This window comes from Rhinoraja longicauda, chromosome 1 (genome assembly GCF_053455715.1).
Source record: "Rhinoraja longicauda isolate Sanriku21f chromosome 1, sRhiLon1.1, whole genome shotgun sequence".
Classification (NCBI taxonomy): Eukaryota; Metazoa; Chordata; class Chondrichthyes; order Rajiformes; family Arhynchobatidae; genus Rhinoraja; species Rhinoraja longicauda.
In genome coordinates this window covers 54,109,012-54,135,884 of record NC_135953.1, presented here as the reverse complement: position 1 = coordinate 54,135,884, position 26,873 = coordinate 54,109,012, and the positions used below count along the sequence as shown (strand labels likewise).

General features: G+C 41.3%; 1 protein-coding gene across 1 annotated transcript; it reads right to left on the bottom strand.

Annotated features, from left to right (window-relative positions):
* Positions 1 to 146: 146 nt before the first annotated feature.
* Positions 147 to 26,873, bottom strand: ppwd1 (peptidylprolyl isomerase domain and WD repeat containing 1). The gene is made up of 11 exons (XM_078410297.1): positions 26,734 to 26,873; positions 23,702 to 23,804; positions 20,027 to 20,130; positions 16,112 to 16,232; positions 12,462 to 12,909; positions 8,801 to 8,991; positions 4,324 to 4,513; positions 3,549 to 3,730; positions 3,030 to 3,111; positions 1,627 to 1,809; positions 147 to 379 (listed from the first exon to the last, which is right to left on the bottom strand). Exons 1-11 carry the CDS (start codon positions 26,855 to 26,857, stop codon positions 236 to 238), a joined length of 1,872 nt encoding a protein of 623 aa, XP_078266423.1. The 5' UTR covers positions 26,858 to 26,873; the 3' UTR covers positions 147 to 235.

The following is a 26,873-nucleotide window of genomic DNA, read 5'->3' as shown; positions in this document are numbered from 1 at the left end:
ATTTGAAATGTTTGCATTTAATTCTGACGGTTAACGATGTACAATAGCAGAGTCCCTGATCTCGTGAAAATCACTGAAACGGCAGAGGCACGGCATCGCCATCCAAAGATGCAACTGATTCAAACACAAAAAGACTTCTTTTTGGAACAAAATTTATTTTGACAAAAAAAATACAAAATTCCTTTTACAATATTGAAGCATTCTCTCAATATTTTCTTGTTAAAATGACACTTGCTTATTTTACTGTGATATTGATAATGCTGATATCTGCATAGGGTTTATCTGTTTTTGGATTACACTTCACATTAGCAATCCTCTGGACCACTTCCATTCCTTTTGTCACACGAGCAAAAACTGTGTGTTTGTTATCAAGCCATGGCTGAAAATATTAAAACAAAAATGAATATTTTCCAAAAGGATATTTTCTTAAACTCTGCGTTAATATTTCACAACAGAAAATGACCCAATTCAATGTGACAAAGATTTACAAATCATAGTTTAGAGTCCCAGACAGACATGATCAAGTTGATAGAAGAGGTCAGAGAGCTTGGGGTGGGAGGAAGAACATGCTCTACTGCTCCGACATCTGCCAGTTTTGGTCCTGACTCTGAGGCCTTCAGCAAAGGCTATGACACATGGTCAAATGAGTAGCCAGAACAAGCTGTGCCCAAAATAATTGAAAAAGCCCTTGACAGACAGCAAAGCTACTATAATGGCCACTCAATTTCTGCCCCAACAATGGCCACTTCAAATTATGTTTGTAAAACCTACAAGTACATGTCAGAAAAAAATGACTATTTTTATATACAACTGTACAAGATACCTCTTTACAGCATTCAACTGGTATCAAATCTATGATACCTCATTATCCAGTTCATAGACACAAAATGATGGAGTAACAGGCAGCATCTCTGGAGAGAAGGAATGGGTGGCATTTCAGGTGGAGACCCTTCTTCAGACTGAAAAGTCTCGATCCAAAACGTCACCCATTCTTTCTCTCCAGAGATGCTGCCTGCCCTGCTGAGTTACTCCAGTGTTTTGTGTCTATCTGGTGTAAGCCAGCATCTGCAGTTCCTACTCATTATCCAGTTCTATTTATCTGTATAACCAACTTCAAATTTGATGAAACAGTAAACCCCCAGGCTTTACGTTGGATCTCAATGTTGCACTTAAAGATAGATCCCTCAGACTGACACACTGTTTGTTCAGAAGTGGCTTGGGCTCTCCTCTAAAATCTACACCTCAAAACTAGTTTTTATTGTACATATAGAATTTGGTTGAGTTGTTAATTTACTTCTTCCACTATTTGGAGCCTTGCTAGCCCTTTCGTCAAGCTTGCTAGCCACTGGCAAGTTATTTTCTAGAAAGCAGAAAGCTCAGATACTTAATTGGAAAGTTCTATTGGTAGCGGACAAGCATTAGAGCCTGAATCTTCTCTGAAGCACTGACATTGCAAAGCAAGTCATCCACATGTTATACAACTGGCTTTGGTCATTTTAAATTAGGAAATATAATTTACTTTCGGAGTGTATTTGCCCCACAGACTAATGTTTTTCAAATACTCAGTTAGATGCAATTACATTCAATTCTGAATAACAGCAAATAAGAGAAACTTTTAAAACTTACTGTAGGTACAACAGTTACAAAGAACTGTGATCCATTACTGTTCGCACCTGCATTGGCCATGCTTAGAGTATATGGTCGATCATGCCTTAATGTTGGGTGAAATTCATCTTCAAATTCTCCTCCCCAAATACTTTCTCCTCCCATCCCTGTCCCAGTTGGATCTCCAATTTGAATCATGAAACCCTACAAAAGATGTACAAATCAAATTGTGGATACGTATAATATGCATTTCACTTGCACTACATTTTTAACTCAACAAGCTTTTCATAATGACTAGTCTTCCTGTCTCTGACTATATTCTATCTTTGTCCTGCCCCCTCCCCTGACATCAGTCTGAAGAAGGGTCTCAACCCAAAACGTCACCCATTCCTTCTCTCCCGAGATGCTGCCTGACCCACTGAGTTACTCTAGCATTTTGGATCTACCGTTTCATAATGAGATTGATATCACTTTAACCAATAAATTAATCTGATTACAAAGTTTGCTACTGTTGAGTTTTATTCCAAATGCTCGAATGTAATGATTGTTCTTCTTATGAAGCAGCAAAATTCAAAATGTGACTTTACTTCCAAAAAGGCTTCTATTTTTATTTAACTTTGGACCACCCATTCTAGTGGTTTTAAATTGGTATGGCTCAAGGAACTACAGCACCAAACTCTCACTTCCCTTTCTGTTCTTTGTTAATTAGGTAATGTACTTGAAATCACACCAATTCTTGGATCCACAAACTGTTCATTGCAAACAAAGATGGTTCCTCAGTAATCTTTGTATTGTCCACACCATTTAAAATTATCATAACTGTACAAATCATGTTCACAAGTGATTGGAGCAGAATTAGGCCATTCGGTCTATGAAGTCTACTCCGTCATTCAATCAGAGTTGATGTATCTCTCCTTCCTAACCTCATTCTCCTGTCTTCCCATAACCCCTGACACCTGTACTAATTAAGAATCTATCTATCAACACCTTAAAAATATCCATTGACGGCCTCCACAGCCTTCTGTGGCAAAGAATTCCACAGATTCACCACCCTCTGACTAAAGAAATTCCTCCTGATCTAATTTCCTAAAGGAACCCTTTAATTCTGAGGCTATGATCTCTAGTCCCAGACTCTCCCACCAGTGGAAACATCCTCTCCACATCCACTCTATCCAGGACTTTCACTATTCGATCGGCCAATAAAGCATGTCAACATTCAATACCTACACTGTAATTTAAGTTAAATCATTCCCCAATACTTAAAAGAAATGAATTCTCAGATCTGAAAAAAAACCTTAGAAAGAAACTAGCTTGCAGAAAGTTCTATATCAATAGATAATTTACTCATTAAAATGAAATAAACAATATCATTTTCCTAAACTATAATACCAAGATCATCAACACAAGAGCAGTATTCAAAATACCTTAATGATACGATGAAAAATGTGGCCATTGTAATATCCATTCCTGCTGTGCACACAGAAATTCTCCACCGTTTTTGGACACCTAATTTAAAAAAAAATTAAAGTACTGGTTAATTTTACCAGAGGAGTACAGTGAAAAGGAAAAAGACAAATCTCAAAAATGACTTTCCTAACCTTACCCCAACCCATCTCACCCCTAAAGTGTAAAATACCATTTTATCTAATTGAGATGATCAAATATAAATTGTACTGGGCATGCATACGCCAAATCTTAAAAGAAAATAACTATTTTTAAATGAAGAAAAGTTTTTGATTGATTACGCAGTCCTTTGTTGTTCCATCATTTGTTTCAAACTAAATTTATAGAATCATGCATGAATTCTTAAACTTTGAACATAGTAACACTTTACATTCACAAAAGGTGTATTTAGTTATAAAACACTAACATTTCTTTGTAAAGCACAAACATTCTCAGTTTCACAGTTCACTAAAATTTATTTTAGTACGCCATAAACTTACTCAACAGGGAAGAGTTTGACATGGACATCTCCCATAGTTGTGTGGATGACTGCACTATCTGAGACACGCTTGGGACCGTCGGCCTGAGTGGCTGCCATGACCTCCTCTTTGGAAGGTTTCTCATTGAAAACATCTCGATCAGACTCAGCACTCTTTGTATCCTCTGGCTCCCTCTTTGTAAACTTTACATCATTAAAATCAGAAAAGAATACATCTTAGATACCAATACATCTAAAAAGAGGTAAATGTCCAGAACAACCTCCTACTGTTAAGATTTTTTTTGTGGAATATTCAAGAATATTTAACCCCCAGTCCTTCCAGACAAGCCTCAAAGCACAGACAACTGGTGATTAGTGCTTGTTTGTTAAACTAATGGTTCAACCATTTGACTTTCACATACTAAATGTTATTTTTGTTGCCTTATAAGATTACATTTTAAAATCGCAGCATCAATATTTGCTAATAAGTGTATGCAAATTAATGTTAATATTAATTTAAAATTATAAATGGCTCCCAAAACCTGAGCTTCATAACCCACCCATAAAGGATTCTTCAATCATTGCCCAAACATCATCACCAAACATCATGGGAATATCCATGAATAGAAACTTATGAAAGAAATGCTTGCACTATTAAGACTTGTAAAAAAGTAAAATAAACATGTATTCTGCATCAAGGGACCTTAATACATTAATTTCTGGCAGCAAATAATTTGAACTTTTAGTATGTGTTACTGAAATTACCAACTAATTTGTGAACAAAGATTCCCACCCACCATGTAAAATCGATTCTTTTTAAATGATGTGCAGAATACAGTTGGATCATGTTGAACATTTAGCAGCGCAGGGTTGTCAGATGCCTTCATCTCTATGGTCATTACAGCCTGTGATGGTTTAGCTGCACCTTGGAACAGGGTCAGTTGCACCACCCGTATATTTTCTTGTTTACCCAAAATCCGTACACACCTGAGGAGAAAAAAAAATGCACAATACATACACATCACCAAAATGCTAAGAAGCAATTATCCCCCAATACCTTCAGTTTTATTGTATGATATCCAAGACCTACAATTGTACTGTATTGTTTTTGTGCATCTTACCTGACAGAATTTGGAGAGGTCGTAAGGAAAATTATGTAATAGGAAGATATTGCAACTGGAAAACTGGAACAAAGGAATACACTGACCCAGAAATCCCACTTAATTGCTCACTGCAACTTGGTCTTTGCCCTTGGAACTGCAACTCTCCATTAAACTGAGGTTAAGAACCCATGCCCTGTCTCACTTTGTTCATGGCACGGGCAATTGCTGCAGCACGTAATAGAACACTGGTGAAATTTGGGCTCCAAATTTCAACTTAAGAATGCAGTTAGAATGACATGATGATAAGTTGAAAAGAGGTTGGGATCCCAACATTGAATGAATGAATGAATAAGTCTATTGGCCAAGTATGTGCATATACAAGGAATGTGCCTTGGTGCTCCGCTCACAAATGACAACACAAACATACAGTTAACAATTAAGAATAAAGCATAAACACATCAAAACAATAAGGATACAACATTACAGTCTAAACATGTGGGTGAAAATAAACCAGAGCAAAGAAGAGACTACAGACTTTGGTTATTAAGTAGAACTACTACTCATGGAAAAAAGCTGTTTTTATGTCTGGCTGTGGCTGCTTTGACAGTCCGGAGTCGCCTTCCAGAGGGAAGTGCTTCAAAGAGTTTGTGGCCAGGGTGAGAGGGGGTCAGAGATGATCTTACCCGCTCTCTTCCTGGTCCTTGTAGTGTACAGTTCGTGAATGGGGGGAAGGTTGCAGCCAACCACCTTCTCAGCTGTGCGAACGATCCGTTGCAGCCACCGGATGTCATGCTTGGTGGCTGAGCCAAACCAGACCATGATGGAGAAGGTGAGGACAGACTCAATGATAGCAGTATAGAATTGGACCATCATTGCCTGTGGCAGATTGTGTTTCCTCAGCTGCCGCAGGAAGTACATCCTCTGTGGGCCTTTTTGACTGTGGAGTCGATGGTGGCCCCCCCATTCAAGGTCCCTGGAGATGAAGGTTCCAAGGAACTTAAATGACTCCACAGATGTGACTATGGTGTGGTTGATGGTGAGTGGGGGGAGGGGAGGGGGAGCTCTTCGAAAGTCTACAATTAGTTGCAAACATGCCCTAAAGTGGGTGAGGTCACAAATTACACATAGAGCGCTTATTTTTGTTGGAATTTTGTGGCCAATCTAATGATTTTCAATCCTCTAAAAGCTTACCTCATTGCAGCCATTAGTATTTATATTAGTTCAATTCCAATATCCTCTATATCAAGTGGCTCCATAACCAGGCGTTCTTAACTACGTCATTTGGCTGTGCACCTGGGCCCTCTACTTCTCCATCCCAAGTCATTCCTCAACACAACTATCTTTTAACTTTCAGAAATCTGTTAAAATGACTCATTTGGCAATGATTTTACCCAGCAAGATTTTTATTTACTTTCACCCTGCTGCTCAATGACTATTTTTTCCTTGGCCATGTTGACTTTTTAATACTTCAGGAAGCCAAAACCATTCAATACAGTTCCTTGCCAGATTTGTTATTTAATTAGATTATAGCTAAATTGTACCTCAGCTTTATTTACCTGCCTTTGCTTTATTATGTACGTAGCTGAGTACAGTGCTGCATATGGAGTTAGTTATTGCACTTAGTATACATTTGTATAATCAGTTTAGATAGTACATTGGCTTAGGACTTGGTTTCCTTGGTTGAGACATTAACCTGTTGTGAAAGCACAAAGTACTTTGTGCTTTAATTGTAATTTCTCTGGACATGCTTATCTATCCCACAGTCTTTAAACTTTATTTTGACTCAGCAAGCACAGGTTTTTGGGAGCAAGTCCCAGATTTCCAGCATTACGTATCGAATGACTTGGACAAAGATGGAGATGGGTAGCTTAGTAAGTTTGTAGACCAACACCAAAATTGGTGGAGTTACAGACAGTGAAAAAAACTACCAAGAGATGTAGATAAGTTAGAGAGACTGGTAAGAAACGAGAGACGGAGTTTAACCTGAGCAAGTGCAAGGTGTTGCACTTTGGGAGGTCGTATATAAGGGGAATGTTAACAGTTAATGGCAGGACCATTTCTAACTTCCCCAAAAGTAGCACCACAAATAGACAGAGTGGTAAAGAAGGCATATATTATGATCTTCAGTTGGGATAATTTTGATATTGTAGTTACAAAACCAAAGTACAAGGGTCAGCAATCATGTTGCTGCTGTATAAAACTAGTATTTGGGCCATTCTGTATGCCCCATTATAGGAAGGACGTGGAGGTCTTGGAGAAGGTGCAGAAGAGATTTACCAGAATGCTGTATAGATTAGACGTGGAGAGGTTGGACATACTTGGATTGTTTTCTCTGGAGCATCGGAGACTGCGGGGAGACCTGAAAGAAGTTTATAAAAATATGAAGAGGCACAGACAGGATAGATAGTCAGAATCTTTTCCCCCCTCAAGGTGGAAATACCGGAGAGCAGAGCTTTAACACGAGAGGGAGCAAGGTGAAAGGAAATATGCGGAGTACTTTTTTTTTTTTTAACAGTGGTGGGTATGGAATGCATTGCCATGGGTGGTGGTGGAAGCAAATATAATGGAGGCATTTAAGAGACTTTTAGACAGACACATGAATATGCAGTGAATGGAGGGATATGGATCACTTGCAAGCAGAAAGGGTTACTTTAATTTGCTATCACATTCAGCACAGATATCTTGGGCCTCTGCTGCATAGTTCTACGTTCTATCATTTTCACGGAAAAGAACTCTGACTTCATTGAATGAGCCACGTTAAATTATTAGCATTGTTTTCTGGATTTCTCCCCACTGGAGAAAAATCAAATCATTTAAGATTTCATCAGCTCATCTTTCTAAACTCAAGAGAATAAAGACAGTTTATGTAATCTGTCCTCATGGCATAACACGTCAGAAAGGCAGAGATGATTCCCTTGAATGTGCATAGGACCTCCTCCAAGGCACACATCTTTCTAGGGATATAACGCAGTAGTTCAGAAAGGTTCAGATCCAAACAACAAAATTAAAATTTCTGTTAAGCAGCATGCTATTGAGTCACAAACCAGCCATGATCTCAGTGATTAGATTCAGGAGGCCAAATGGCCCAGTCCATCTACATTCATACAAGCCTCCCACAGATGGCTGTCTTATTTTAATCTTCCATTACCACACTTTGTGGATAATTATTTAGACATATGCCTTGTTGACCACCCGTTTAATATGCATAGGGACCTTCTGTTTTCACTGGAGTCAAAATGTAATTGCCATCCTCTAGAACTGTGGGGCAGTGATATGAAATAGTTGAGCAAAATAAGACATAGTCAATCAAAATGTGTCTTCAGTAATTAGCTCAACATGATCCAAAATCCTCTCTCAAGTTGATACAATTCTGATAGTAACTTTCAAAAGGCAATGAGATTTATTGCTGAAAAGTAAACATGTGTTGGCTGTGGACAAAATGAAGGGAGTAAGACTAATTGAACAGGTCTTTCAAAATAGCTGGCAAAATCAATGGGCCACATGTCTCCCATCGCATTCTGTGCTTTTATAATAGCAAAACATAGCCAAGTCTAATGTCCTCAGCTGACATGCACGTTTTCAGCCAAAGAACAAAGCAATCAGATGAGGTAACATAGCCAATTTTTCTCCTTATTTTCACTTAATAAACAAAAACGGCCTCCTCAATGTAACCCTATCTATTATGACAAAACAAAACAGCTTTCCAGCCATCAAGGTAAATTTCCCAAGATGAACATCCTCTCGTGCTTTGCCCTACATTACATCCAACACATCCAGAATTCTACAGACCATTTCCCATATTTTCATTATTTGATGCTCGCCATTTGACCCATGGCTTCCCTCCTCCATTCTACCATAATTAACTCCAAGTCAATTGCCTTGGTCCTTTCGCTCTTCCCAAATCCCTATTCAAATACATAAATAATCACAAAACTCATGTTTTTCATGGGAAGCCCAAATGGCTGGTTCAGTTACATCTTTATTATTTGTGTCTGCAGATCTCCAGCTAAAGGTGATATGCAAAAACAAGCAGATTGCTTCAAACCAGATACAAATAAAAGGAGAAATAACTACCATATCAAAATGAATCCATTACATTTTATTTGACAGCTAGTCTGGCGATTCTCTTACTTTATTATGATTTTATGCATCATTTTATTTTCATAAATACCTGTTTGTTTCTATATTTATTACTTTAATTCCCAGCATTGTGCCATATAGTACAAAGTGTCCAGTCTCATCAAAAACAATGTTGGCTAGCCTCATTCCATCAACTTTCTCCAGTTCTCTTTCGACAGCCATACGTCGGCCAAACTCCATGTCGGGAAGCTGTTGTCTCATCTGCTGCAACTCTGTAAACATCTTAAAAACATCAAATAATATTTCAATTCACAGGTCACCGAATTCTGTTACAGAATAACTGTAAATGAAGATTCTTTCAGAAACTCAACATGGACTACATATCTATGTACTGAATAGTGTTACAAAAACTTTCAGAAGATGGGAAAGAAGTTGCAAGACTTCTCTCCAACCCCAGTGATGAACATGAAGTATCAATATTTTCATTCAGCAACTGTCAGTGGAGGGCATTCTACAGTGGGCAGAGCTCCAATATGCTGCAGCTTCCACAATGGTTCAAAGTAGAATTGCACATATAGACTGCTTCATCACAAGCATAATTGTACTAAAGATGCTGCCAACCTAACACTGCCTTCAGGTGTTCTCATGGTGCTTGACAACCAGGCATTTCTATCTCTGCTGCAGTTACATCCATGAATTACATGCAGTGATTAAAAGGAGAACATTAAAGCTGAGAAAGGGAGTTGGAAGTAATTGAAAAAAGAAAGCAAATAATTTGCTCCATTTATCAGTGGCGGCACAGTGGCCCAGCAGTAGAGTTGCTGCCTTACAGAGCCAAAGCCCCGGGTTCGATACTGCCCACGGTGATCACTGGCTGGCGTTGGCTCGGTGGACCAAAGGACCTGTTTCCACACTGTATCTCTAAAGTCTAAAGTTATCAAAAGGTTACAAACCGCTGAATATAGAAATAAATACAATGGTGCTTTGCTTAGAATAATACATTGGACCAAGAATCAAAGGTAGTAGATGAAGGAGAGATTATGTCTGAAAAAAGACTTTCAAAGTAGGAAGGAGAAAGTTAAGATAGAGGATCTTTAATCTGATCACTGCCCCTTATGGAATGTTGGCCTTCGTAACAAGAGGAGTTGAGTATAGGAGCAAAAAGGTCCTTCTACAGTTGTACCGGGCCCTGGTGAGACCGCACCTGGAGTACTGTGTGCAGTTTTGGTCTCCAAATTTGAGGAAGGATATTCGGGCTTCGGCCGTGGGCCCTGCAGACCGCAACATCGGGAGTTCGCAGGTCCCTGGCTGGCGACCGGCTTTTGGGAGCTCCAGCCGTAGCAGCTTCGACCGTCCCGAAGCGCGAGGTACGATCAACCCGCCCGCAGGCCCTTCATCGCCCTGCGTGGCCCGGCCGCAGCACTTTCCATCGCCCGGTGGGGGCTCAGGACTCTCATCGCCCTGCTCGGCTCGGCCCTGGGACTTTCCATCGCCCGGTGGGGACTCAGGACTTTCATCGGCCTGCTCGGCTCGGACCTGGGACTTTCCATGGCCCGGTGGGGGCTTCAAAAAGTTGGGAGCCTCGATCACCTCGTGGCACCACGGGAGAAGAACGAGGAGGAGATAAGACTTTGCCTTCCATCACAGTGAGGGTATGCCTAGAGCAATCACTGTGATGGCTGTTTTGTGTAAAAAATTATATCTGTGTGTCTTGTGCTTTTTAATGTCTACTGCCGGACCCTGACGTGAGAGGACGCTGGCGTTGAGTATTCGCCGCTTTTCCGTCAGGATAGTTTGTCTGTTTGTTTCTATGTTAATTGTTTTTGTAAAGCGCTTTGAGCATGTGATAAGGCGCTATATAAAATAAATGGATTATTATTATTATTATTATTGAGGGCGTGCAGCGTAGTAGGTTCACTAGGTTAATTCCCGGAATGGCGGGACTGTCGTATGTTGAAAGGCTGGAGCAATTAGCCTTGTATACACTGGAATTTAGAAGGATGAGGGGGGATCTTATTGAAACATATAAGATAATTAGGGGATTGGACACATTAGAGGCAGGAAACATGTTCCCAATGTTGGGGGAGTCCAGAACAAGGGGCCACAGTTTAAGAATAAGGGGTAGGCCATTTAGAACAGAGATGAGGAAGAACTTTTTCAGTCAGAGAGTGGTGAAGGTGTGGAATTCTCTGCCTCAGAAGGCAGTGGAGGCCAGTTCGTTGGATGCTTTCAAGAGAGAGCTGGATAGAGCTCTTAAGGATAGCGGAGTGAGGGGGTATGGGGAGAAGGCAGGAACGGGGTACTGATTGAGAGTGATCAGCCATGATCGCATTGAATGGCGGTGCTGGCTCGAAGGGCTGAATGGCCTACTACTGCACCTATTGTCTATTGTCTATTGTCTATTCTTAAACTGTGACCCCTCGTTCTGGACTCTCCCAACATCGGGACTATTTTTCCTGCACCTAGCCTGTCCAATCTCTTCCGAATCTTATATGTTTCTATAAGATCCCCTCACATCCTTCTAAATTCCAGTGAATATAAGCCCAGCCGATCCATTCTTTCATCATAGGTCAGTCCTGCCATTCTGGGAATTAACCTGGTGACCTACGTTGCACTCCCTCATAATAATTGGGGAAAAGTGCATCTTCAAAATTATACATAGCTTTGCTACCCTTGACCAAAAAACGATACTTGCATTGTGGGGGTGCAGTAAGGATTCATTATACTGGTTCCTGAGATGATGGGTTTGCTGCATGGGGACGTTGAGTTGACTTGGTCTATATTCACTAGAATTTAGAAAAATGAGAGGAGATTCTCATCAAAACATAAAATCCTTGCAGGGCTCAGCAGAGTTGGTGCAGGAGAGATGTTACTCCTGGCCGAGGCGTCTCAAACTTGGAATCAATGTCTCAAAATAAAAGGGGAAACATATCTTCACTCGGTGATAAATCTTTGGAATGCACTCCTTCCGAAGATTGTAAAGGCTCAGGCATCAAGTTCATTCAGAAGAGTTTGTTAGATTTCTGGATGTTAAGAGTGCCAAGGGATAATAGTGTCAGGATAGTTTGTCTGTTTGTTTTTATGTTATGACTGTTTTTGTAAAGCGCTTTGAGCACCTGGTAAAGCGCTATATAAAATAAATGCTTATTATTATTATTATATAATCCTGGAGAATGATGCAGAGGTAAAAAGATCGATCCTGATCATGATGATTGGCAGATCAGGCTCAAAGGACCGGACCTACACCTGGGCTAAATTTTATGTTCTGAACATTAGAATGAAGGCAACTGCAGGTCAGATTATACCTGGCCACAATACAATGCGATCACACTAAATGGCAAAAGTTTAGATTTTTTTTTTTAGATTAAGATTTAAAGATACAGCGCGGAAACAGGCCCTTTGGCCCATCGAGTCCGCACCGCCCAGCGAACCCCGCACATTAACACTATCCTACACACACTAGGGACAATTTTTACATTTACCCAGTCAATTAACCTACATACCTGTACGTCTTTGGAGTGTGGGAGGAAACCGAAGATCTCGGAGAAAACCCACGCAGGTCACGGGGAGAACGTACAAACTCCCTACAGACGGCGCCCGTAGTTAGGATCGAACCTGAGTCTCCGGCGCTGCATTCGCTGTAAGGCAGCAACTCTACCGCTGCGCCACTGCCGCCTAAGATATTACTGACGTGTGTCAAAATAGGGATTTAACAGAAAATTGTTGTTTTTTTTAAAAAATGATTCACTTACCGTTAGGGATTCGTCAAATACTCTCATGAGCTTTCCAGTCAAAAATCTGAAAAGACGTACTTTACGGTCAGATCCAATGGTAGCCATTTTTTTCCCATCAGAAGAAAACGCGATGCCTATTGGGTACGTTTTACATTTTGCAAATTCATACAGGTCTGTATCAGTTTTGTATTCCCACTCTATGTTTTTGGGAAATTTGTAGTCGGTCGGTGGCCCAGTCCAATATTCCAGCATTCCTGATTTGTCAGTCGATACAATGACTTTATAGACGGAATTTAAACAGATCTCAGTGAGGGAGCAATTGTGCAGTTTTTCAAACACATGGAGTGGCTGGTTGTCCCCTCTGGCATCGTAAACAAAGATCTTCCCCGAAACTTTCTCTGAACAGGCAACAGCGGATATTGCATCTCCTGGCGAGTAAATCCACCCACACTTACCAGGATGGTACCTACAAAAAGAACATCGAGACACTAGTTTCAAATGCATAATGGATTCTATTCCATTTATTGATTATAGGGTATTAAAATGTTGTACTCCAACATCTAAACATTTAGAGAACCAAATTAAGAAAGAAAACTCGCATTATTTCAAAAATGCTCCAGAGGGTAGAAATAATTAAAATACCGAGCATCAAAAAGAGATTTCCAAAACAAATTTGGAAAGAAATGATCAATTTTTCATGTTAATATTTATGCTTCATGCATCACAAGTCTAATGCACATAATCATTATTAGGTTTTATATTTAATGACAAAGTGTAATCAAAGGTTACTCCATTTCATGTTGCTTAAAGAATCAAACTATTTTAAATTGCTCACCCTAATATTAACAAATATAGAACAAATATTAGCTCCCCAGCATGTTAATAAGAACTGGCTGACAAAGGAAGATAATGGAATGGAATACTTTATGGTCACATGTGGCAAGGCGCAGTGAAATTATTTGCTTGAATACCCAAGGTATGCAAATAGTCGCCACATAAACAGCACCGACAATGTTACAAGGTACCCCCGTTGGCTCCCCCTTTGTTCTCCTCTCCCCCCCTCCCTTCCTCCCGACGGTCCCCCAACACCAGTTCCTCCATTGTTCATTGTTCTTCGCCCTCCCTCACGACGATATGGGAGGATATGCATATCACGGGGAATGTACTGGAGATGCTGGAAATCTAAACTAAATCCTTAACAGGTCAGATAGCATCTGGGGAAAATAGAAAAGGTGTGAATATTCAAATCAAATGGAAATGCTTTTTGTAATAGCATATTTTCATTTAGTAGAATGGCAGGGAAAAGAGAAGGAGTAAAAAGAACAAAATAAAGGTTTTGTGAGGGGGATAGATGGAGAATGATTAAATGCAAAAGGGATTATGGTGAAAAATGAAGAGAGAGATCTGGAGGAGTCATGTACAACTGAAGTTAATTCTATCAATAACTGCCATCCATCACAAAAATAATGGCTATCACCTGAAATACTGGATTCAATGTCAGGCATCTGCAAAGCTCAGAATCTAAAGTTGAGGTGTGTTCCTTTTGTTTCCTTGGAGCTTTGCTGAATTTAGTTTCTTGCACAGTTCCAAAGTAGAAATGAAATCAAGAATCGCAATGTTGTCATCTTCTTTGGCAGTCCCTCGGGATTGAGGTGACCTACTTCCACTCCAGTCGGTGGTGGCCACTAGGATACTGACAGACTGTCACAAATGAGGCAGGAGTTGCTTGATATGATGGGCAAGTGGGAAGTTTGGGAGGGAATATGCAGCTGCCAGGGCTTTCGAAGGGCCTTGACGCGTGAACCCGAATCCATCCCAAATGTTCCTTTTTCAATTTGAGCAGGCATGGGTCAAGTTTCAATCGAGATGTTGTATTCCCCCACTCCCTTCCCCAGAACCAAGAGTGAGCAAATGAGGAGAGAGCCTGGCAAATGAGACCGTGGACAGAAAGACTACAAGGGGGAAAAGCTCAGTAAAAGCTGAGGATCTCCTTGGATACCTAGACCTTGCCCCAGCGATATTTATTTTGTCTTAACCATCCCTCTCTCACCATTTATACACCAACATTTTCTCTCTTTCCTGGTTCTGAAGAAAGGTCTTCAGCCTGAATCATTAACACTGGTGGCCAATTAGGAAAAGGGGAGATGCAACGTGACCTGGGTGTCATGGTGCACCAGTCATTGAAAGCAAGCGTGCAGGTGCAGCAGGCAGTGAAGAAAGCGAATGGTATGTTAGCATTCATAGCAAGAGGATTTGAGTATAGGAGCAGGGCGGTTCTGCTGCAGTTGTACAGGGCCTTGGTGAGACCGCACCTGGAGTATTGTGTACAGTTGTGGTCTCCTAATCTGAGGAAAGACATTCTATCCTTAGAGGGAGTACAGAGAAGGTTCACCAGATTGATCCCTGGGATGGCAGGACTTTCATATGAAGAAAGACTGGATAGACTAAGCTTATACTCGCTGGAATTTAGAAGACTGAGGGGGGATCTTATTGAAACATATAAAATTCTTAAGGGGTTGGAGAGGCTAGATGCGGGAAGATTGTTCCCGATGTTGGGGAAGTCCAGAACCAGGGGTCACAGCTTAAGGATAAGGGGAAGTCTTTTAGGACCGAGATGAGAAAACATTTCTTCACACAGAGAGTGGTGAGTCTGTGGAATTCTCTGCCACAGAAGGTAGTTGAGGCCAGTTCATTGGCTATATTTACGAGGGAGTTAGATGTGGCCCTTGTGGCTAAAGGGATCAGGGGGTATGGAGAGAAGGCAGGTACGGGTTACTGAGCTGGATGATCAGCCATGATCATATTGAATGGCGGTGCAGGCTCGAAGGGCTGAATGGCCTACTCCTGCGCCTATTTTCTATGTTTCTTTTCTCACAGTTGCTGCATGATGGGCTTTTTCCAAGAAATTCGCTTGTACTTCAGATTTCCATCATTTGTCTTTTTTTTTTAAATTTTCATGATATCGATACTTCTTAGTCCAGGGGATGTTGGGTGACAGCAGAGGTGCAGAAAGTAGATGCAATGCATTCATACTTCAGGAAGGAAGAAGGCAAGTCAGGGGCATCTATGGGGACTATGGGTTCAGCTGTGTTTTTGTTAGAGGTGGAAGTAAGGAAAAGGAGCTTTGGATATTACCTGAGCAAAATGCTGATAGCAGACATGATAAAGAGAAACAAATAGCAGAGGTAGAAAAAGAGATTTTGAAGCAAGAGTTTGACATTTTATTTTTGCATGCAGGCAGTTCTCATGGTGACAATGCAGAATCGGAGCAGAATCGATGGGCCGAATAGCCTAATTCTGTTCCTTTGTCTTATGGATTTTGCCTGATGGTAATAAGATATAGTGTTTTGAAGTCACTTTAGAGTTCTCAGCACCCACCCTCATTAATCTCATGAATCAACAGTCAAATTTAATTCCTCTTTTGCAAAGAAAAGTGGCTATAACAATTTTTTTTCTGTTCCTGACTTTAAAAAAAATTCTATTGTGAAGCACGAACAATGTTGAGCTTATGAACATTTCAAATTAAAGAATATTAATACAATACTAAACAACTGCAAATACCATTTCCAACAGGAAAACAGAATTAAAGAATCATACAAAATTAATAATGCAGAAAGAAACCTTTAGGTTCATTCCGGACAAGTGGTCTGTGCTTTTAGTCTCCTTACCCTAATTTCAGCATGTTAATCATATCAAAGTTGACCACATCAAAAATCTTCATTGCTTGATCATCACCAGCAGAACAAAATAGAGCTCCTTCTGCACTGACTCCAACAGATTCAATAACTCCTGCATTTAAAAATAAGATGAAACACAAGTGAGCCTACAGTACTAATCCAGGTGTTATTTACCAGATCTCCAATTTGTCATGTGCTTGCAACTGATTATTTGATAAAATGTTACATACAGATGAATTAATTGGAAGCAGGAGTAGGTCACTTGATCCCTCGAGTCTGCATCTATCTATCTATATACATATTACTAAAACTCTCATCTTGTTTGTTCCGCACTTCCGGAAGGGAGGCAAGGTGGCGCAGCGGTAGAGTTGCTGCCTTACAGCGAATGCAGCGCTGGAGACTCAGGTTCGATCCCGACTACGGGGCCGTCTGTACGGAGTTTGTACGTTCTCCCCGTGACCTGCGTGGGTTTTCTCCAAGATCTTCGGTTTCCTCCCACACTCCAAAGACGTACAGGTATGTAGGTTAATTGACTGGGTAACATGTAAAAATTGTCCCTAGTGTGTGTAGGATAGTGTTAATGTGCGGGGACCGCTGGGCGGCGCGGACTCGGTAGGCCGAAGGGCCTGTTTCCGCGCTGTATCTCTAAATCTAAAAATCTATATCTAAACTTCCTGTATGCTTGTCCCTCCCCATCCCGTATGTTTGTCCCATATTTTTCGTGTGGTTTTCATCCGAAAAAAATGGTGCATTATAGCGTGATAGGCCCACCTTACTCACCATTGTCCTGGGGTGTGTTTAACCCAAGTTTCATTCAAATTGGTCTTATATTTTTGAAGTTATTGACATTTTTAAGTTTAAAACAAAAGTTTAAAAATTCACTTTTCCACTTACCCTGCCCGTGTTCAGCATTGTTGAAAAGGTGTTTTAGACTTGCAATAACAATTATTTTTCCCCGCAGGATTTTAAAAAATAACAAACTTTTCAATTGCACAAAGATTATTTTTGTTATTGCTAAAAATATTAAAAGCTGTACGCTACATTGTTTAACAGAGTATCATTGCACATATCAATATAAGCGATCACATGCTTATTTAACCTGTAGTTAAGGTAGCAGCTGTGTTCTGAAGAGACAATGGTATCTGATCACTAGCTTTTAAGTGATATGGTTCTAAGTAGGGTTTAAGTACCTTTTAAGAGATATGGTTCAATCATTTTAATTATGTCAGTGTCCATCTAAATTTGTGGCATAAAGCTCCCATTAAGTCAAAGGCAATAAATATACTTTATGGCCAAAGGCATAACATGTATTTTTTACCTCAACATCACAGAAAATAGGGAATAGTACCGCAAGATCTACTTAAAATATGCACTGCACATTGAAGGATATCCGAAGCTTAAGTCGTGACAAAGCCTTCATATTGGGCAATGCATTTCTTGCATTGTACCTGCACTTTTACCATAGTATCCTTTAAGTCTCAGCATCAAAATAATAATCATATGATGTATTTTTCTCGAATCAGTTCTCTATTTTAAGCATTAGAATACGTTTAAACAAATATAATATTATATTATAAAGTAAAGTATATTATGAGCCATTAGGAGGCAGTGATCATAATATGATGTTTTAATCTACAAATTGAGAGGGAGAAAGGAAAATCGGAAGTGTCAGTATTACAGTATAGCAAAGGGGATTATAGAGGCATGAGGGAAGAGCTGGCCAGATTTGACTGGAAGGAGACCCTAGCAGGGAAGACGGTGGAACATCATTGGCAGGTATTCCTGAGAATAATGCAGAAGGTGCAGGATCAATTCATCCCAAAGAGGATGAAAGATTTTAAGGGGAGAAAGGGCTGACAAGGGAAGTCAAGGACAGCATAAAAATAAAAGAGAAATATAACATAGCAAAGAAGAGCGAGAAGCCAGAGGATTGGGACCCTTTTAAAGAGCAACAGAAGATAACTAAAAAGGCAATACGGGGAGAAAAGATGAGGTACGAGGGTAAGCTAGTCAATAATATAAAGGAGGATAGTAAAAGCGTCTTTAGGTACATGAAGAGGAAAAAAATAGTTACGGCAAATGTGGGTCCCTTGAAGACAGTAGCAGGTGAATTTATAATGGGGAACAAGGAAAGGGCAGACGAGTTGAACTGATACTTTGGATCTGTCTTCACCAAGGAAGACACAAACAATCTCCCAGATGTTCGAGTGGCCAGAGATCCTAGGGTGACGGAAGAACTGAAGGAAATTCACATTAGGCAGGAAATGGTGTTGGGTAGACTGATGGGACTGAAGGCTGATAAATCCCCAGGGCCTGATGGTCTGCATCCCAGGGTACTTCAGGAGGTGGCTCTAGAAATCGTGGACGCATTGGTGATCATTTTCCAATGTTCTATAAATTCAGGATCAGTTCCTGTGGATTGGAGGGTAGCTAATGTAATCCCACTTTTTAAGAAAGGAGGGAGAGGGAAAACAGGAAATTATAGACCAGTTAGTCTGACATCGGTGATGGGGAAGATGCTGGAGTCAATTATAAAAGACAAAATTGTGGAGCATTTGGATAGCAGTAACAGGATCGTTCCGAGTCAGCATGGATTCACGAAGGGGAAATCATGCTTGACAAATCTTCTGGAATTTTTTGAGGATGTAACTAGGAAAATGGACAGGGGAGAGCCGGTGGATGTAGTGTACCTTGACTTTTAGAAAGGCTTCGACAAGGTCCCACATAGATTAGTGGGCAAAATTAGAGCACATGGTATTGGGGGTAGGGTACTGACATGGATAGAAAATTGGTTGGCAGACAGAAAGCAAAGAGTGGGGATAAATGGGTCCCTTTCAGAATGGCAGGCAGTGACTAGTGGGGTACCGCAAGGCCCAGTGCTGGGACCGCAGCTATTTATAATATACATTAATGACTGGATGAAGGGATTAAAAGAAACATCAGCAAATTTGCAGATGACACAAAGCTGGGTGGCAGTGTGAACTGTGAGGAAGATGCTATGAGGTTGCAGGGTGACTTGGACAGGTTATGTGAGTGGGTGGATGCATGGCAGATGCAGTTTAATGTGGATAAATGTGAGGTTATCCACTTTGGTGGTAAGAACAGGAAGGCAGATTATTATCTGAATGGTGTCAAGTTAGGAGAAGGGGAAGTACAACGAGATCTGGGTGTCCTAGTACATCAGTCACTGAAAGGAAGCATGCAGGTACAGCAGGCAGTGAAGAAAGCCAATGGAATGTTGGCCTTCATAACAAGGGGAGTTGAGTATAGGAGCAAAGAGGTTCTTCTGCAGTTGTACAGGACCTTAGTGAGAACACACCTGGAGTATTGTGTGCAGTTTTGGTCTCCAAACTTGAGGAAGGACATTTTTGCTATTGAAGGAGTGCAGCGTAGGTTCACGAGGTTAATTCCCGGAATGGCGGGACTGTCATACGTTGAAAGACTGGAGCGACTAGGCTTGTATACACTGGAATTTAGGATGAGAGGGGAACTTATTGAAACATATATGATTATTAAGGGTTTGGACATGCTAGAGGCAGGAAATATGTTCCCGATGTTGGGGGAGTCCCGAACCAGGGGCCACAGTTTAAGAATAAGGGGTAGGCCATTTAGAACGGAGATGAGGAAGAACTTTTTCACTCAGAGAGTTGTGAAGCTGTGGAATTCTCTGCCTCAGAAGGCAGTGGAGGCCAATTCTCTGGATGCTTTCACGAGAGAGTTAGATAGAGCTCTTAATGATAGTGGAGTCAGGGGATATGCGGAGAAGGCAGGAACGGGGTACTGATTGTGCATGATCAGCCATGATCACAGTGAATGGCGATGCTGGCTCGAAGGGCCGAATGGCCTACTCCTGCACCTGTTGTCTATTGTAAAGTATACAATACTTAAAATACCAGAACATTTTACCTAAATGGCTGCGAAAATGTTTAACAAACTCTATCCCTTCATCATCCTTCTTCTTCCAGAACTTGATATGACCATCCTGGCTGGCAGTTATGAGGAAATCCGTCCTGCACATTCACAAACAGACTAGCGTTAGTCAGCGAGCATGAACACTGGAGATAGGCACAAAAAGCTGGAGTCTTTCTCCGAAGAGTCTGACAAAGTGGCTCGACCCCAAACGTCGCCTATCCCTTTTCTCCAGGGATGCTGCCTGACCCACTGAGTTACACCAGCTGTCTGTGTCTATCTTTGGTTTAAATCAACACCTGCAGTTCCTTACTACACATGAACACTGGAGGAATTGTTTTATTTGCTTGGAACTTTGTCGACACCAGAAACATGGTAACTCTTGTCTACTGCCGAGGTGAGGTCTGCTGTACGATTTTACTGGGTTGTATGAAAAGCAAAGTATTTCATTGTACCTAGGTACATGTGACAATAAAGTATCATTGAACCATTGAATTGAATCATTGAATGTATTGCGGAAGGAGAAAGGTTTTAGCAATTCGATTAAAAGTTGAAAGCAGTAAATTTATCAAAAACGGTCTTCTGCTTTTAGTCATAAGAAAACAATTTCAATTGTATCACTGCAATCAAGGCACCACAGTTTTGTCCAGAATGAGCATGTCAGTTCAACAACCTTTCATCAACTGCAAGTCTCTAATACCTATGGCCAGAACATCTGAACTTGAGCAACTTAAGTTCAAGTTGGGTTCACCCCCTCACTTACCTAGGTCAACAACCAATTATTTTATTTTACTGATATTAAGGGCTAGTTTATTGTCCTGACATCACAATGCAAGGTTCTCGATCTCTTTCCTGTACTTTGTCTCATCTTTGAGGTAGATCCGGTTGACAACAGGTTGGTATCAAGAGCAAACTTAAATATGGAGTTGGTGGTGTACTTGACCACACAGGTGTAAAGAGCCATAAATGCACAGAGAGTAGAGCAAAGGACTGAGCACACGGCCCTGAGCAGCACTAGTGTTGAGGGTCAGGATGAAGGAAATGATATGACCAACTCTGGCCACCTGAAGTCAACCAGTCAAGGTTAGAAGCCTGTTGCAGACGGAGGCCCTGTGGCCTTGATCCAGAAATGCAAGGTTGAGCCTGTTTGGAATTATGGTCTTAAAAGCTGAGCTGTAGTCAAGGAATAACATCCGGACATAGGTGTTCTTATTGTCAAGGTGATCCAGGGCTGAATGGAGTGCAAGGGAGATACTTCCTCCGTGGAACTATTTCTCCTGCATCTGAAATGCAGGGATTCTGAATTGTCCAGAAGACTGGCACAAATGTGGGCCATTACTAACCATTTAAATAACTTAATTATGGCTGATATTAAAGCTGCCAGCCAATAGTCATTGAGACAGGACACTTTTGAGAAGCCATTGTTTTAAGAGCAGCTTCATGTAAAATGTCACCTCTCAGGGTTTCAAGGCCGGTTTATTGTCACATGTACCAATTAAGGTACAGTGAAATTTGGCATCGTCCTTTTGCGAGTTTGTGGCTGAGGCTCCGCTCCACAAAGTTTAAGAATGTCAGAGGGAATACCATCCACTGCCATGGCCTTGTTGTTTTTCTTCTTCTCAATAGTCAGGAGCAGTGGTGAGGCTGTTCTCCTTACTTTGCTGTGGAGTCATTGACACTCACATCAAGGACAGTCACGGCTCAGGAGTGCTCCATAAACAGGTGTTAATGCCTCTCTGCCCTCTGATCATATAGTATTTAGGCCACAGGTGATCTCGATGGAGCTGAAGAATCAATGCATGCCTGACTTCTCAGTGAATTAAAAGTACCATTAGCAAATTTGCGGATGATACTAAGCTGGGGGGTAGGGTGAATTGTGAGGAAGATGTAATAAGGCTGCAGGGTGACTTGGACAGGTTGTGTGAGTGGGCGGATACATGGCAGATGCAGTTTAATGTAGATAAGTGTGAGGTTATTCACTTTGGAAGTAAGAATAGAAAGGCAGATTATTATCTGAATGGTGTCAAGTTAGGAAGAGGGGATGTTCAACGAGATCTGGGTGTCCTAGTGCATCAGTCACTGAAAGGAAGCATGCAGGTACAGCAGGCAGTGAAGAAAGCCAATGGAATGTTGGCCTTCATAACAAGAGGAGTTGAGTATAGGAGCAAAGAGGTCCTTCTACAGTTGTACCGGGCCCTGGTGAGACCGCACCTGGAGTACTGTGGCAGTTTTGGTCTCCAAATTTGAGGAAGGATATTCTTGCTATTGAGGGCGTGCAGCGTAGGCTCACTAGGTTAATTCCCGGAATGGCGGGACTGTCGTATGTTGAAAGGCTGGAGCAATTAGGCTTGTATACACTGGAATTTGGAAGGATGAGGGAGGATCTTATTGAAACATATAAGATAATTAGGGGATTGGACACATTAGAGGCAGGAAACATGTTCCTAATGTTGGGGGAGTCCAGAACAAGGGGCCACAGTTTAAGAATAAGGGTTAGGCCATTTAGAACGGAGATGAGGAAGAACTTTTTCAGTCAGAGAGTGGTGAAGGTGTGGAATTCTCTGCCTCAGAAGGCAGTGGAGGCCAGTTCGTTGGATGCTTTCAAGAGAGAGCTGGATAGAGCTCTTAAGGATAGCGGAGTGAGGGGGTATGGGGAGAAGGCAGGAACGGGGTACTGATTGAGAGTGATCAGCCATGATCGCATTGAATGGCGGTGCTGGCTCGAAGGGCTGAATGGCCTACTCCTGCACCTATTGTCTATTGTCTATTGTCTATTGAATTGCTCGAACTCTTGCACTCTCTCTTCCATCATCCTTTTGTTTACATTGTGGGTTAACCGAGGTTGAGGTGTGATGGAATTTTCTAGCCAAGGACACTGCATTTGCAATGAATCAGCTTCTACTGTTTCCTAGTACAGAAAGCAGAGTACAAAAGGAAAGACAGCAAAAGTCATACCGGACTCGAGTCTAGGAGACGGTCCAAAAAGGAAGTCAGACTTTATGATTTCAAAAGAGAGAGCAGGAGAATGTGCTGTAGATACTACACGTGGAAGTCAGTAGGTTGCTTGTAAGACAGTTGTTTTGGGACCAGGATATGGTGACAACAAAGTGGATTAAACAGTTGTCAGTTCAATAGTCATCAGTTATAGCATGGGTTATAGAGACTTCTTTGCAATGGACATTGGCAAAACACAACAGGACGTGCATGGATTGAAGGCTGTAACATCTTTTCTCTCTCACAAAATGTGTTGTTTATGACAAGATTGTGCACCGTGTATCTGTGTGTAGGAACTACTCAAGTTAGCATTCCTCAGTCCCACCTTGCCAATCACAACTCACATGGACTGTAATGCTTTGAAGTCATCCAGAAGAATTAGTTTGTCTTGCTGTTGACCAAAGGCCCTGTTCCTGTGCTGTACTGTTTTACGTTCTATACAAACCCATTTCTCAGTATATAGTCTATAACTTTCTAAGACAGGGCATTCAGTTCTCATCCAAATACAAATCTCAACACGAGCCACAGAATATTTGTAGATCGAACAAAATATCAAAATGCATCCAATTCCACAAAATACAAATGTTGTATAACATTGTACATCAAATCATTTCAACCTTGCATAGATTTCAGTTTTAATTTTCTATTTGAAGAAAATAAAATGGAAGCAGTACTTACCGGGTGCACACTATATGTGTTATAACATCTCTGTGCATATAGCTACGTTCATACATTAAAGCGCTTGGTATGTTTTCTAGGTACACGTGTTCAAAATCAAGAACTGGGAAGAAAAAAACATAGGGTATGCATTTTTATCCTTAACATGTATTAATTAATCAATCATTACAAATATTATCAAAATGACTATATTTATATGGGGGTGGTGGTGGGAAAGAGATAAAATTCCTTGGATATCTTAATTTGTGTCTCAATTAATCTATGTCTCGGACAAAAGGTGTTGCAATTTGATAACGCAGAAACGAAATATTTTAAAACATTTTGTAACAGTTTAAACAAGAAAGATACACTCTGATTTTTGTATAGCAATATTTACCAAACTGGAGGTACAACACACTACTTATGAAATTAAACTGTTTACAGATTGGGTTAAAGACTGAAATTCCAAGGGGATAAAATCAGTTATATTAAAATTGATCAATCTGAATGTCACCTATCCACATTTCCCAGGGACACCGCCTGACCCACTGAGTTACACCAATGAGTTGCGTCTTTTTTTGTAAACCAGCACCTGCAGTTCCTTGTTTCTACATTGGTGGATCCTTGCTAGGAATCCTTTTAATGTATTTTTCTATTTACTTTAGAGACACGGCGCAGAAACAAGCCCTTTGGCCCACCGAGTCGGCGCCAACCGGCGATCACCCCGTACAATAACCACTACCCTACACATTAGGGACAATTTACTATCTTTGACTGAAGCTGTACGTCTTTGGAGTGTGGGAAGAAATCGTAGCACCCAGGCAAACCCCACACAGTCACAGGTAGAACATCCAAACTCTGTACAGGCAGCACCCTTAGTTAGGATCAAACCCATGTCTCTGGCGCTATAAGGCAGCAACTCTACTGCTGCGCCACCATGCCACCCTCTTTCCCTTTGATAATTTTTTTTGACTTGATAACCAAAATGTTAAAATCCTGTTATCTGGCTATTATAGCTTCGATCAAGTGCTACTCCAAAGAGATCTGCTCATTCTGCTCATAATACAAGCTCTTCTTTTGTCTTCACTTTAATCATCCAAGCATTACATGAGCTATTTCTCATCCCTCTATTCGCAGTAAATCTCCACTTGCTGTTTCACTCTTATTTAACCAACAAATTTACATTGGGCACCCTTCTGAATAATTTAAATTCACTTCTTTAGAGCTGCTTATGTGGACTGCTACAAATACAACTTTACACAAGTGATTAGCTTTCAATTCCAACATGAAGTTATGTTTCATAGTGCATAGTTGTTTGTATATCCTACACTGCACACCAGAAACAAAAAATCTAGTCTGAGCTCTATTTTTAGGAAAAGTTTGCCGGGTGAAAATAATCAAGATCTCCTTGAAGAATTCAGCATCCTCATAAATTTCTGGACCATAACTGCATGATATAGAAAACCATCTGGGATGATACGGAGAACTACAAGGTCTTTCATCAAGAGGAGGGAGATGCTTTGAAAGAAAATCTGGAGGGGGGACACAGTTGCAAGATAAAATACGTAATTTAAAGCAGAGGTGCAGAGGATGGTGAATTTCTGGAGTTCTCTACCTTAGAGGGTTATGGAGGGTGGATCATTGGAAGTATTTAAGGCAACAGTAGGTACATTTTTGAAAGATCAAGTATCAAAGATCATGCAAAACTGAAATGAGTTGAAGCCAGCAGAAATCATCTCCAAGCATAATGAATAGCAGTGCAGGCTTGAGGGGCATAGTGGCCTGTTCCCATTTTCTTATGTTCAGTATAAACATCAACAGGACATGCTTCTCCTCAAACTACCTACTCACCAGCCCTGCCAGGCACCTACTGACCTATCCGTGGACCAGTCTGAAGTTCCTACTGTAGATCAATCCCTAATGCGAATTTGATCCACGCCTGACTTTCATATGGCTGACCTGATCTGTAATCCATGCCTGGTTTTCGTTATGTTATCTGTACTATGTTGCTGATTAAATTCCTCACTTTGTGATGCATGCCTTGCAGAGGTTTTCTCACTTGCTCTCTGCATGTATTTGTAATAAAGCACATATAGAAGTTAAACGATTTGTGGAAATCTATACTTCTTACACCTACAATGGCATCATCAGTCATTTTAGACCCACAAAACCACAGTGAAACCAAAACATCCTCGATTCCGCAATAGGGTATAAAGTACCCACATCAAGGGTCCCAACCTAAATATCATCTGTCCATTTCCCTCCACAGATGTTGCCTGACCTGGCGAGTTCCTCTCAACAGCTTGTTTTGGCCAAAATTCCAACATTTGCAGACTCGATGTCTCCAAGTACCCTTATGTTCTCTACTCTCAACCACTATTAAACTGTTAGTGAACGGATCTTACCGAGGTAATCAACAACGAAATCCCACAACAGCCCCACTCCCAGCCCTGCATCAAAGCCCCAGCTGGGCGCAAAAGACCCAGTCAGAGGCGGTGAAAGGAACAGTTCATATCATATCATATATATACAGCCGGAAACAGGCCTTTTCGGCCCACCAAGTCCGTGCCGCCCAGCGATCCCCGTACATTAACCCTATCCTACACCCACTAGGGACAATTTTTTACATTTACCCAGCCAATTAACCTACATACCTGCACGTCTTTGGAGTGTGGGAGGAAACCGAAGATCTCGGAGAAAACCCACGCAGGTCACGGGGAGAACGTACAAACTCCTTATAGTACAGCACCCGTAGTCAGGATCGAACCTGAGTCTCCGGTGCTGCATTCGCTTTAAAGCAGCAACTCTACCGCTGCGCTACCGTGCCGCCACGGTACGACTAATTCGACTAGTTGACTAATTCCACCGAGTGCCCTTAAACAAAATCGACCCTCATGCATCATGAATAAAACAGACGATCGTTTATCACAAATGTTTTTCGAATCTGCTGGCATTTTCTGTCCTCACATTTCCACACGGTCACAGCACAGGGAAATGCTTCGACCGAAGGCGGATCGTGCAGAAGCCCAGACCGCCGCAGACCTGCTCATTACCTTTCCTTTTCTTTACATGAAGGGCCTGGGAGGGGAGAGGACCCACCCATTCCTCGTCTGCCGACTCCGGTCCGCTCTCCTCCGGGGACGAGTCCCGCTTTTTCTTCTTCGTGGGCGCCGCCATGTTGAAGCGACGGCAT

Excerpts from the sequence above, each read along its gene's own strand:
- ppwd1 (XM_078410297.1), bottom strand. The coding sequence starts at position 26,857 with ATGGCGGCGCCCACGAAGAAGAAAAAGCGGGACTCGTCCCCGGAGGAG. Across the intron at positions 4,514-8,800 it reads ATAAATATAGAAACAAACAG|GTGTGTACGGATTTTGGGTA; the intron begins GTATTTATGAAA and ends TTTTCTCCTCAG. Across the intron at positions 1,810-3,029 it reads TTTTTCATCGTATCATTAAG|GGTTTCATGATTCAAATTGG; the intron begins GTATTTTGAATA and ends CATCTTTTGTAG.